Source organism: Carassius auratus, unplaced genomic scaffold (assembly GCF_003368295.1).
Source record: "Carassius auratus strain Wakin unplaced genomic scaffold, ASM336829v1 scaf_tig00015590, whole genome shotgun sequence".
Taxonomy (NCBI): Eukaryota; Metazoa; Chordata; class Actinopteri; order Cypriniformes; family Cyprinidae; genus Carassius; species Carassius auratus.
The window spans coordinates 1-13,436 of NW_020524606.1; the positions used below are offsets into that span (position 1 = coordinate 1).

The 13,436-nt window shown below is 38.8% G+C and overlaps 1 protein-coding gene and 1 pseudogene across 2 annotated transcripts in view; both read left to right on the forward strand.

Moving 5' to 3' along the window:
* The first annotated feature begins 89 nt into the window (after positions 1–89).
* Positions 90–1,230, forward strand: LOC113074894 (arylsulfatase I-like; annotated as a pseudogene).
* Positions 1,231–6,577: 5,347 nt separating this feature from the next.
* LOC113074893 (calcium/calmodulin-dependent protein kinase type II subunit gamma-like) overlaps positions 6,578–13,436 on the forward strand; it is a 42,916-nt gene continuing 36,057 nt past the window's right edge. Inside the window, exons 1-2 of one of the 2 annotated variants that reach the window (XM_026247612.1) lie at positions 6,578–6,806; positions 9,779–9,873. In XM_026247612.1, the coding sequence (XP_026103397.1) occupies positions 6,742–6,806; positions 9,779–9,873 (160 nt within the window). In that variant the 5' untranslated portion in view covers positions 6,578–6,741. The remainder of the gene's footprint in view (positions 6,807–9,778; positions 9,874–13,436) is intronic. The other variant, XM_026247613.1, reaches the window with a different exon arrangement.

Below are 13,436 nucleotides of genomic sequence, written 5' to 3' on the forward strand. Positions count from 1 at the left end.
TGCAGGGCAGTGGCAGATTTGAGGAACTTTGTAGGGAATCTGTGTTCAAAATACCCACCTACCATCTATTGCTTCAGATATCAGATTCACACTGGGCTTCAACACTCGATCATCCATGCACGGCAGCCCCTCTGCTTGGCCCCTGCTTGTGAACCAAGTACTGTGCCGTGTTGAGTCATGTAAGCTTTTGTGGTCATTAAGACTGAAAGAAATCCTGAGAGGTCATAACCAGCAGACACCCCTGTTTCTATACGTGGCCCTCCAGGCCGTGCACACATCATTACAAGCTCCTGGGCATCTTCTCAGACATTACCAGACCCTTGGCAACAGACCTTGTCGCCACTATGCTGCAATGGTGAGTGGGTTAGACGAGTCAGTAGGGGGATTGTTAGTGAGGTGCAGAAGCGAGGCTACTACAACAACTCTGTGCTCATCTACTCTTCAGACAATGGGGCCAACCTCTCTTGGGGGTTGTAATTGGCCCCTGCGTTACGACAAAGGCTCCTACTGGGAAGGTGGAGTTCGAGCAGTTGGTTTTATACACAGCCCACTGTTGAAAAGAAGGGGTTGGTGAGTCAGGCTCTAATTGATGTCTCCGACTGCTACCCAACCCTGCTGTCTCTTGCAGTATAGAGAGAATCTGATTCTGCCACCTGGACGGCCAAGATGTTTGGGGTGCAATAAGCAGTGGCCTGCCCTGTCCATGAACTGAAATCCTCTTCAACATTGACCCAGTATCACGCAAGCATGGAGAAGTCGCCCTGAGACTTCTAAATCTTAATGGTTTTGGGATCTGGGATACAGGAGTACGTGCAGCCATTCGAGCTGGTGACTGGAAACTTCAGGGAATGTAGGAGACAGAGACTGGTTTCCTCTGTAGACAATGCTGGGAAGTCTACAGAGGCAGGCCATGGAAAAGAGATGAGACCAGGGAGGAAAGTCTGTTTGGCTTTTCAACATCACTGCTGATCCCTATGACAGGGTAGATTCGAAGAGGCATGGCCTGAAGTGGTCAAGGTGCTGTTGACCCAACTTGCCGAGTACAACCAGACTGCTGTGCCTCCACACAATCCACCTGATGACCCAATGGCTGACCCGCAACTTCACAGAGGCGTGTGGACTCCTTGGCTGGGTCAGAAGGAGACAGGAGATGAAGAGGATGATGAAGAGCCAGACAACACCAACAAAAAGGTTGGTACCCGTATGCAAAGGGCTTCTTTGTTCTTGTAGTCCGAAGAGAACAATTTGTGACATATGAAAATATATGCAGTGACATTGAACTGTTTATGTCCTTCCTGCATTATTAGATGACACTTACTAGTCATGAGTATATTAGACAGGTTCCCATTACTTGTATTATGCCATGGATTTATCGGAACAGTTTGGATCATCTAACATTAATGGAACCCAGATCGGAGCAGTCTGGATTTGATCATATGTGATTCTACGAGCACTTAATGTAGACACTGCTGGATCTTTATTAGATGTTCCCATTATTTGAAGACAGAAAATTATGTAAGTAATGGCATTGATTTAATAGAGAATAATACAGCACTTATATTGTTCTTCACTTGTTTGTGGACCAGTGTTCTCTTATCCACCCCCTGGTTCACTTTTTTCTCATCTATCTTTTCTTTCTCTGACATGCTTCTGCCTTGCACTCCTCCTCACGCCTCTCTCATTCTCCTACCTTTTGCTTTAATGCTTGCGCACTATCCAAATCTGCTCTAGCATTGCCCACCACAACCAGAATAACACACGATTCTTCATTGTTTCTGCGCTTTCTCCTCCACCTGTTCCTCGTCCTCTTGCATTCCTTCTCAGTTTGAGTAGATCAGGTCAGTGCAGATGTAGAAGCAAGTAAAAGAGCAATAAAATAAGTTATTTTATGTAAAACAAGGGCTATTTGAGGTATGAAGGCTGTTGTGCCTTTATACAAGACATTCTTGGTCTGTTCATCTCCCGGTTAATGCATTTCACAAGACATGATGAAATGTGCTCTGTATTCAATGTAATGCGTATTCCAAAATAGCATTTTAGAAATATTTTGAATATTTAAATTTTACTTCTATGTATGTAAATGGATGCACTGTAATGTGATAGTATTTGTGACTCTGTGTCTTCTGTAAGCATTCCTATAAAATAATGCATCCTTTTTATTTGTTCACAATAACATGGTCCTACCATAAAATGTAAAGGTAAAATGAAAAAACGAACCTCCATCAAGCTGCAGAGTCAAGAAGTCACCTGCATTAAACACATTCTTACGAACTAATTAAACTAGGAGAATGTTCCTTAAGTCCTATACTTAAGAAACGCTTCATATTTGGAAGATAAGGAATCTAGAGCAACGTAAAAGTCAAACACATTTAAAAGATAATGTTAGTACATAGTTGAGATAATGAAAAACAGATGTTTACCTTTAGACTACACCTTACCTTAAGGTGTACATGTTGTTTGAGACTCTTCTTGTTAAAAATGAATTAAACCATGGTTCAAACTGATTAATCTTCTCCTACTTTCCAGTGAATTGTTATGGCTGAAAAATATGATGTTCTTTAAATGTTAAATGGATAGTTGGCCCAAAAAGAAAATGCCCTCACTCACTCACCCTCATGTCAAAACCTGTATAACTGTCTTCTGTAGGACACAAAGAAGATAAGATGTGTTTTTTTTTCCAATCCATACAACTGATTGGTTATCAACATTCTTCACGATATCTTATCTTGTGTTCAGAAGAAGTAGTTATACATCAGTCATTCAGGTTTGGAATGACATGAGGGTGAGGAAATGAAGACGTTGTCATTCTTGGATTTACTATCCATTTAAATTGTGATTACATTTGGTCTAAGCTTGTGAAATTACCATTTCAGACTCATAGTTTGGAAACACAAAGTCTAGTGTGGCCACACCTTCACAAGTTCTGATGTAAATCTGTTGTATGCTTATCTGAGGTCATAGTCCATTCAAAATAAGTGAAGAAAAGTCTGGAATGTACCTCGATGAATTATTACGAAAAACTTTTATTCCTTCTTCTGAGTGTAAGTGTTATAATTTCACCAACACAACAAAAACACTTCCTCCTCCTGTTTATCTCTGAAAACAACTCAAAACAGCATCAGCCCACTTTGGAAAGACTTCAGCTGTGGTAAGAATGCACAATGGGTGGCCAAGAGAGAGAAAGAGAGATCTGACTGACTCCCTCACTCTGTGCATGAGTCATCCTGAACACATGCTGAGTTTGGCATCTTTTACAGGTGCTGCGAGCGATTTGTTATGAAATACCAAGCATTAAATGTCCTTACTACATGACAGATACAGCATTCAGCTTAAAAAAAAAGGACTAGAGCTCCAAAAAACTAAAAATCTAGGGGCCAAAATGATGTATCTGTTGCCAAATTGCAGAGTCATTTGATACAGATTGCCTGGAAAGCTGTTGTTCATGCTCACAACCTATTTCAGTGGTTGAGAAACTACACCAGCTAGTATGGAACAGTCTCAGAAGACTGGAGTTCTAGTGTGTGTATATAATGTAGGAACGGAGTACATTTGTGTGGACAGCTTCTTTACATTCAAACCACAAGTTATGCTAGAAGCTGTGATGAAGGGATGTTGTATAATAAATAAAAAATTCAAGATTATCTGATGCAATCAATCTGAAAATCATAACTGTATTTGTGCCACATAAATGTCAGTTTGTTTTATAAGCATATTCCTGCCTGTTTGAATTAAAAGTCAAAGGTTGCATTGTTTATGTTTCCAATATGTCATACGCCTGCAGCCATACTTCCAAACAAAGCTCTCCGGAATTAATTCGACCTTATACAATTGCGCCACACTATACTGGACAATAACTTGATTTTTGTAACTTTTAATTATTATTATTTTGAATAGCATGTGTATCTTAGACTGCATGAACAACTATTTAACAAAGCTTGAAGTCAATGTCACTGCGAACTCATGCCAAATTGGACAACCCTAAAGATGAGTCGTCCATTGATGCAGTAAGTTGTGAACAGCTCGATTTCCTCTCATTCAAATCATGCGACTGTTTAGTGAATCATTTCTAAATGATTCTTTAAAAAGAACCAGTTCATGCGAGTCAAATAAGACATCACAACTCATTGCTTTAGTTGTGTCATTCAAAAAGCACAAACCAACAAAACGATGCACTTTTGTAACTATCTTTTTCATGCATGTTTGAATCTTGAAGCAACATCAGGTTGCTCACAAGTCCTTGACGGCTGGGATTTTGGTGAAAGTGTGGGTTGTTGAAGAATTAGGGGTGGTCTGCTTCCATAAGTGTGGTGACTGGGCATCCCAGTCAATAAAGCAACATAATGCTGTGGTGTGGCAACACAATCATGGCTACATCGGGCAGCAGGCAACTTATTACAGCATGTGATAATTCTTAAAATGGGAACTGTGCTAATGTAAAGACGTCAAGTGAAATGCAATACATTTGCATTAAGGCCAACAAACTGCACTTGATATTTTAGCCTGTTTTGTGTCGCTTCAGTTGAACTTCAATTACACAGATGAAGTGATAATACGGTGCAGATAACTCTTTCAGTTTACTGTAGTTCGATGAACCTCATATTAACACACCAACTGACAAAATAGACTGAATTTGGCACAGTATGCATCACACATGCAATTCAAACATGATCTACAAATGTAGTCTGTAATAGTTAAAGCAGTGCACTTTCCTGAGGAACTGATGCTGATTTCCCAGCATGCAAGGACACATTCTCATACGCCGCAGCACTGTGGGAACACTGCAATTAATAACCACCCACCTCTACTCTGCTCTAATTAAGCTTTCATATCAACCTGCCTCTGTGTAATTACAGTCCCTGCACTTCTTATGCATTCATTGCTAATCGGACTGTTTTGCTCCACAAGATTGACCATGAAGAAGAGAGAGCATTTACAACCACGAGACACTGAGTTCTTACACTCTTTTTCTAAGAAGCACTAAAGGTCCACATAATGGACTAATATAATGTTTGAAACCTGAAGCAGGCTTGCATCATATGAGTAAATCTATTTGTAAAAATATAGCGGAGTACATTTATCTGTTTGTGCATGTAATAATGAATGACTGTCACACCTGTTGTTTTAAATGGCTGTTTGTTTGTTTGTTTTTTAAAGATGGTAAAATGATTACAAATAATATAATAAGAGGAATAATTAAAATAGATGTATAACTTTATATGACTGATTGTTGTTTTACCAATAATTCACGTTTGTATTTTTGTTAGCAGGACTGTTGACCAGATATGCTTGTGAAAAAAAAATGAACCAAGGCTTTGTCTGATTATGTTCATCATCATAACTACATATATCAAGACTATAAAAACTGCGATTAAACATCTGCTTGGGTATTTTAGAATGCAACTACATGCATGAAACTGAGCTTGTGTAGCTGGAAGCATCAGCATTTATGTACTTGCACACATTATATTTTGGGCCTTATTATCCAGAGACTGCTTCTTTGATAAGCCACAATGAAGCAAAAGTTGTCAAAGCTGAATTTTGCTTGGTTAGAGCAAAGTAGAACTAGTTTTCCAGGGAGGGATTCCAATGTGTTTATAGAGTAACATTACTATTTGAGATTGGTATTGTACCTGTGAAGAACAATGTTCAAGCACAGTGAAACTTTGCCAGTGCCCTTTATCCGGCTAAATATTGAATATTTTATGAATATGAGCTGGGGGGGGGTTGTAAAATCAACATTTTAATGATTCCGCTTACTGTCAAACATGTGTCAAAGAACAACAACCGACCAATGGTGGTGCCAGTTCAGCACATAATACAAAATATGACAAAATCATTTAGAACCATAAAGCCATCTTCATTTACATTAAACAACAGTAACATTTTTAGGCCTACATTTCTTATAGTCTTTTTTGTAAGAGCAGATGTGATTTTTTTTATTTCCTAGCTTCTGGTGTCAGTAGCTGTACACTAAGTTAAGCTGCTTGTGTTGCAAACTGGTATTTGTTAAAATATTCATTTATTACTGTCATCATAAACACACTGGTTTGTAGCGCAAATATTTCCTTATACTTGCTATTAAACCTATCAGTTTATGAATCCAAAGTCTAGCACATTCACAGGAAATATCTTATATTCACATAAAAAGGGGGATGAATATGAAAATCAACTCTGATGCGTTTTAACAAACCTTGTACACAACCAAGTCGTATGTATATTTCCATAATATATTTAGTGAGGTGAATCTGTAACATTTTCTGTGAAGCTTGCTTTAACTTGTCCAAATCCATAGTTCACTCCAAATGCTCATTACGAGTCGACTCTGACATGTTCGAATCAGACTTAACTCCAATTCGTGAAAGAATTATTCAAACCGGTTTTGCGAAAGAATTCACCCTATTTATTAAAAAGATCCGACTCCAAAGAACGATTCGCTCACGTTCATACATCACCGCAGCAGTCAGTCGCGTCGCGTGCTCGGACTGAGTGTGTAGCCTTTGTCACTTCTCGACGTCGAGAGAGAAAATCTCGCGTTGCTGGCAGCGTTCTCTCTCCACCTCCGCCAACACACACACACACACACACACACACACACACACCATTTACCAGCACCTCTCTCTTCCTTCTCTCCACCTCCTCCTTTCTCTCTCTCTCTTACCCTTTGAGTGAGCGAGAGATCTCCCAAACCCGAGCGAGGCGCTCCCGGAGACCCAGAGAGGCGATATCCTCGTGAAGCGCAACATGGCTACAATTGTAACCTCCACCAGGTTTACAGACGAAAACCAGCTGTACGAAGAGCTCGGAAAGTAAGCGACCGCACCGCTGCGTTACACGCACTCTCTCTTCACTGCATTGTGTGTCATCGTGTTGCCTGTGCCTCGTTCAGTGTGTTTGACAGCAGCCTTCACACACAGAGGCGGCTCGCTTGTGCATGTCAAAATCCAGCGCAGCCCGCTCACGGAAAGCCCGATTGAGTCGATTTGAGCAGTTCGATGTGATTAATAAGCCTCGGCGTTCCCAAAGCTCGTTTCTTTGTTTATCTTTAGACGCGTTTCCTAACATCGTGCTCGCGCGCTACAGGGTGCTCTCGGATCCTGTGTGTCGTCGTGATGCGAGATGCGGTACTTTATCGACACTTTATTTGACATTCGTCAGAAAGGAAAATACTTCGGTCTGAGACGCTCGGCTTTGTCATTTGCGTCCTCGTTTTGAATGCACACCCAAACTTTAACAGCATTTAGTAGCATCGATCAGAGATCACTGAAGACTGCTGCCTCGCGCAGCCTGATAGTACGGTTTGCTGCAGACTTGTGTAACGATAGTTACGGGAAATGCTGCTGTTTTGGGCATCATATATCGCACCGTCATTAGGCGGTCAGTTATGTTTGTTGACAGTTGTTGTCCAGCCGCCAAAAAACAACGTGAAAATGAAGGAAGTGAATTGGCGTTGCCCGAACCATGGACGAATCGTTCTGTTGAGTCGGATCGGTTTGATGAACCAGTTGAACCTGTACACAAAACGGTCTGAACGATTCTTCGCGAATCGAATTGAATCTCTTTAAGTGGAGTTTAGAGTCAACAGCTCGTGCGAATTACTGTAATAGCCGAGATGTTACAAATAAAACATACAGTAAATGTTTTCGACTCGATTGTAGGACAGTTTTACAAATACACATGCAAGAGGTGGCTTTAATAAATAGCAGTAATAGTTCTTAGTAAACAAACATCATACAGTACATAAAACTTTATTTTTCTATTTTAAAAAGCCAATATATTTCCATGACATTATTGAAACATTATATAATATTTTTTCTATAACTGTTCATATTAAAATGATCAGTTGTTGACTAGCCTCCGAAAAAAAAAATCAACACAAATATGAAAGTGAATTAGCACAGAATAATGTCAATTGTTTTAATGAACTTGAACTATTTATAAAACCTGTACACAAAGCCCATAAGATTTGTTCATGAATTGTATTGAATCTGTTTGAGTGGTTTATGAGTCAACTGATCGTCTTACTGAGCCAAACTGATGAATAGATGGAAAGCTGGGATGTACTTTGCATGCAGATTGCTTTAATAGCCGATTAGCAGGGATCTTAGAAAGTAAACAAACTGGAAATGTTTACAATTATACTGTATGACAGTTTTAAAAAAAAAATGTCAGAAATGTTGGAGTGCAAGTCCCACTGAATCACTTTTTGAACCTGTTCTTTTACAAAAACTTAGAAAAAAATGATCAGTGGAAATGATTCAGATTTCCCATCAGATTTCTGAGTGTTATATACTGTATCACACCACCATTAGTTGTTAGGTACTTTTCATTGACAGTAGTTGAACATCTGACAAAAACATTGACAAGCAATGAATAAACCAGTAATGTAATACAATAGTAAATGTCTTTGTGCTGTTTTGTTTGTCTAATGTAGAATTTAGCATTTAACTTGATGATGTGGCACATTACTGTTTATAAAGCTGCTGATTGATTTTTTTATTATTATCTTTTTATTATTATTTTTATTATTATTTTTTGAATACCATGCCTGACATGCATCACGGTAATTGGTCTGCTGAGAAATCACATTTGTTTCCGTAAACAGGAAAACTAAATTTACATGCCTGTACATGCTATCCGATCAGACATGTTGGACGCGGGGCCTGGGCTACCTGTTTTTCTGAACTAAAGGGGTGCTCAAACTGACAGTGGTTTTGAGTGACGGCAACTGAGAGCAAAGTGACTACGCTGAACAGAGCTTAGTAAAAAAAAAAATTAAAAAGACCAATGACTCCACAGCTTCCCACGATTTAGTGACATGTCAGTGTGAATGCACCATAATTGGTAAGGGTTTAACTGGTTAGCATGTATTACTTAGCCCCTGCTGTTAGATACCATACCTACTCCATTCTGCTGCCAAACAGCATCCTTGTCTATTCAAAAGTAGCTGTGTGCTCAGAATACATTTTTTCAGCTAGCATTTAAATTGTAAATATTTCAGTACAGTGTAGTAGATGTTTTAGCAGTGCCCGCATCATTTCCAGAGAGCTCTTAAAAGCCTGAAATGGACATATTTATCTTCCATGTTTGCTGCCTTTCACGTCACCGCTCATAATAGTTGCCCATAAGTAAAGATGGCATTTTTGCAAGTATGTTTTTTGTGTAAATCATTTGCAGCGGCTTTAATTATCTTACACATCACATGTCCTTATTGAGCAGTCATTAGTCTGTAATTAATCATTTTTTTAAGATTCTTGCATTACAATGCAGTGCAGAACAATGACAGTTTGTAGCGCATTTAATGCAGAATTTTTAGTGCCAGGGAAGTATTGCATTTTTTCCCCCTGATTTTCCATCTGATAGAGTGCAACGGTGGGATTTCTCCGTAGTGTAATTGATTTTGAATGATCTTATAAACCTTCACACCTGGTGTGAGCTACGTGGTTGTTAATCAATGAAATATAATAAATATATATACATTACATATAATAAATCAACACCTTTTAATCAAAAGTTATGCGTTTATCATTTTTAATTTAATTGTCATTCGCAGTGTGATTCAGCTTATATATGGATGTTTTTGTTCGTAGCTTAAAATCCTAATCAGACTTTTGGAAAATCCCTCTGGGAAATGTCAAAACTTTATGTCCGGAACCAGTGCTGCTGCAATGTGGATGGACACTATTGCATTTGCTTAACATTACGATCATGGAATGTTTTTGGATTTCAGGCTTGCTTGATTGTGTTATTATTGTCATGCATTATGGTTTCTTTCAAACAGGGGTGCCTTTTCTATTGTTCGGCGATGTGTAAAGAAATCAACCGGCCAGGAATATGCTGCTAAGATCATCAACACAAAAAAGCTGTCAGCACGAGGTAAGACTTTGCTTTGCTCCCTGGCTGTTGTCTTCATAGTATGTTCATAAATCTTCATCCTCAATAAACTAAAGTCTCTCTCTTTGATCTAATCAGATCTGCATTATTTGTGATGTAGCACACTATCAGACCTGGTCACATACAGTATGACCAATTCCCACGTTTTGAACGGTATAAACTGCTCCGAGCACATTCTAATTTTTAGTATCTTAACCTACCACAAATGCTTAACAGGAAGCACATGGATATAATGATATTAGTCTATCCATTCTGCATCAAGCTGACTCAACAATATCAAATGGGTAACGGCTAATGCAGTGAACCTGTTGATGCTACCACTTTCATTCATTCTTTCTCAGTTGAGTCACTAATCACTGTCAGTATCATCTGTTGATGAAGATGGTCAGGATATACGAGCCCCAGTTCTGTTTCTGCTCCAATGCAAACAACAGCAAGCACTGGATCTATTTCGGGGAACGGACACTTTGTGTACCTGTCCTCTTATGGGATGAGTCTTGGGTTGAATGAAATGAAATGGATTTAATTAAATGACTCTTTTGGATTGTCAGCTAGACATGGGCATGATTACTCCGAGGTGGCAGCGAAGACTGAGCTTGATAACACATTAATTGCATTAACTTTGTATGAACTTTTCACACAGACTGAAATCCATTAACAAATATATGCACATAGAGCTTTGTTTTAGTGACTTGTTGCGGTGACAATTTGGGTGGATGTTGTGTTGTAATGTAAGAGCAGTTCCCTTCGCCCTTTATTAGTGTTTGAGGTGAGAGCTGGAGAAATGATTGTACTGTCTGTAGACCTTCAAGCTGAATTACAACAGATCCTGTTCTCATTGTGTGTGTATGTGTGTGCTACGGTCCCCATGGATGGCCAGTAAACAACAGATTTATTTTCGAAGATCCTTGGACAAAAAACATCAGGTAATTAGATCAGCATAGTTTGGCGACTCTCTTAAGCTTCCTTAAAAGAAACTTGGCAACTGTATTTCTTCAAACTCTTCATCATGCTGGCTGGCACTGCATTGAAAAGCAACAGTGCTATTCATCCGGTGAAGCCCACACAAGTGCCAAAGCCCCCTCCTGCGAAATCTCCCCATTCCCTTGGCCTTAATCAAAGCCCAGAGAGATCTCTCGACATGCCAACCTGTTAACAGACACATACGCCATTATCATCTATGAGTCATCTTTCAAAGGCCAGGATAGTCTGCAATTACTCGGTCAAACTTTGTTTATACCTTATATTATATAGAGTACAGCAGTACACTCTTGTATGTTGAGAGTGCTGCAGTGCAGTCTAATGGTGGTTGTTTAATGGTAGTGCTCCAAGTGGCTTATTAGATTCTCATTTGTTTGTTCTCATAAGTGTAGTTTAAGATTTCATTTCAGTTTCACATTAACTTGAACTTCAATTTATTTAGTACAATTTTGTATAACATTTAAATTAGTCCAATGAAATGTAAAGGTAAGTGCCCTGAGGATAAACAATGTAAACTTATCTCTGATGTCACATACCTCCCCATCTTCTTTTGCTTTGACACATGTGAAGTGTCATGAACTAAGCAGTACTTTTACTGCAGCAATTGAGGTTATTTTCTATTCACACTAAAGGATTTGTAATAGATTTTAAGTATAAATTACCATGAGTTAAATGTAACTTTAGATTAATGAATGTTCTATGTTCTAATGCATTCCATGATCTCTAATGCATTGAAGTACATTCAAGCTAAGGCACTTTAATTGGATAGAGGCAGATCTGAATGCAAGTTTGCAGATGATTGTAAGAATGGGACAGGTTTAAGTGGAGTAAATGATTGGAGAAGTCCTGCAGACGTCACTAGACAGAAGTCTGTTTTTTCACCGGAACATTTTGGTTAAAAATGACAAGGTCAATACATTTGTAAAAATTGCATTGATGTAAATACAGTAGATACAGTAAATCATTCACTAGAAGATAAATAAAATACATTTAGAAAATAGAGTAAATTTTCATTTCGTGCCGACTTTAATTTAATCTTAATATCAAGTGTTACTGTATTTTATTACATTATTATTATTATTATTATTATTATTATTAAAATAGTAGACATAAATTTTTTGTTTCAAACTAAGGACGCTGTATTTTAAACCTGACCTTTAATAACGTATATATAGGGTCACTTTAACATTGACATCCTTTATAATTATATAATTTAAATGTTTTTAATCTCAAATAATGTTAATTTTAGTTGTACATGATAAATCTGAATATGGTATACTGAAGCAACTAATGGACATGTAATGTTAACAGAATTTTAACAGATTTTCATTATTTTTAAGAAAAAAATAGTACCCTCTCTGATGTAAACGTATCCCTACACAGTTCTGTGGTTTGACTGAACATACTGTACAGTACTAATGATAGTGTGCATGCTTGTAGCATGTGTGTGTGATGGTGGTCAGTGGTGTGATCCAGGGCAGTGTGGAGCCTGTGGCTGAGACGCAGGCATTGCGAGCATGCAGTGGTGATGTCAGGAGCGCGTGAAACACTGCTGAATAATTGAGGTGCACAGCCTGCCTTCGCTCTAAATGGAAAAAGAGGCTAGGACCTTCACTACTTTCTGCCTCTCCACATCTCTCTCGCTCTCTCTGACCTCCCTCAGATCAGCAGCAGTATCGTGGCCTTGCTGTATTATCATGGCCCTGGAATGATTCCTTGCTGCTTGCTGGAGGGCGACTGGCAGAGGCCTGATAAACGTAACAGCACTGCTGTGGTGAATCTTTAATGGGACAAACTGTGAATTTTTAATGAACCCCAGCCAAATGGTGAGTGTGCACATAAACGGGAAGATTGTGTATTGGGACACGTTTAAAGGAAAGGAACTACTGTGTACATGTTTATGATCTCTGTGTACCAGTGAGGGCCAGAGGTGTGAAAAGGAAGGAGAGATGGTTGTGTACTCGTAAGTTGTTTTGTATTTTTGTGCGTGCGTGTGTGTGTGTGCACATACTTGTAAGTTAAGCCTGTATACATGTGTTTGGTTTGTATATAATGTCTTTAGATTCTCTTTGGATCACACTCCAATTATGCAGGATAACGCCATTATCAGGTATTACATTAAAGCAAAAGTAGGACATACCAAATGCTAAGAAATTAACATATTAATTGATCAATGCCAACAATTATTTTATCACGTTAACGCTGTTTTTATTATTTTGAAAGTCCATTGTTCTCAGGCTCTGAGACACATACAAACAAATCATTGGTCACAGGAGGGATGCTCCTGATCAGATTATTTAGGCAAAGCATTAACATTCCCAAGGCACTGTCCACTGTTATTTTTACAGAAAAGAATGCAACGAGCTCGTAATCATGACTTTATAAGTTGTAAATGGGAAGTTTCCGATAGCACGTGAAGACTGCAGAGAAGCGCTCTCGCTCAACACAGTTCAGTGCATCGTTTTACCTTTCTGGTTTATTATTTGGAGTCATATGAGATGCAGTAACACACGTCCCTCTCACAATACATTGCTTTACAAATCTATCGATTTTGCCATTCAGAA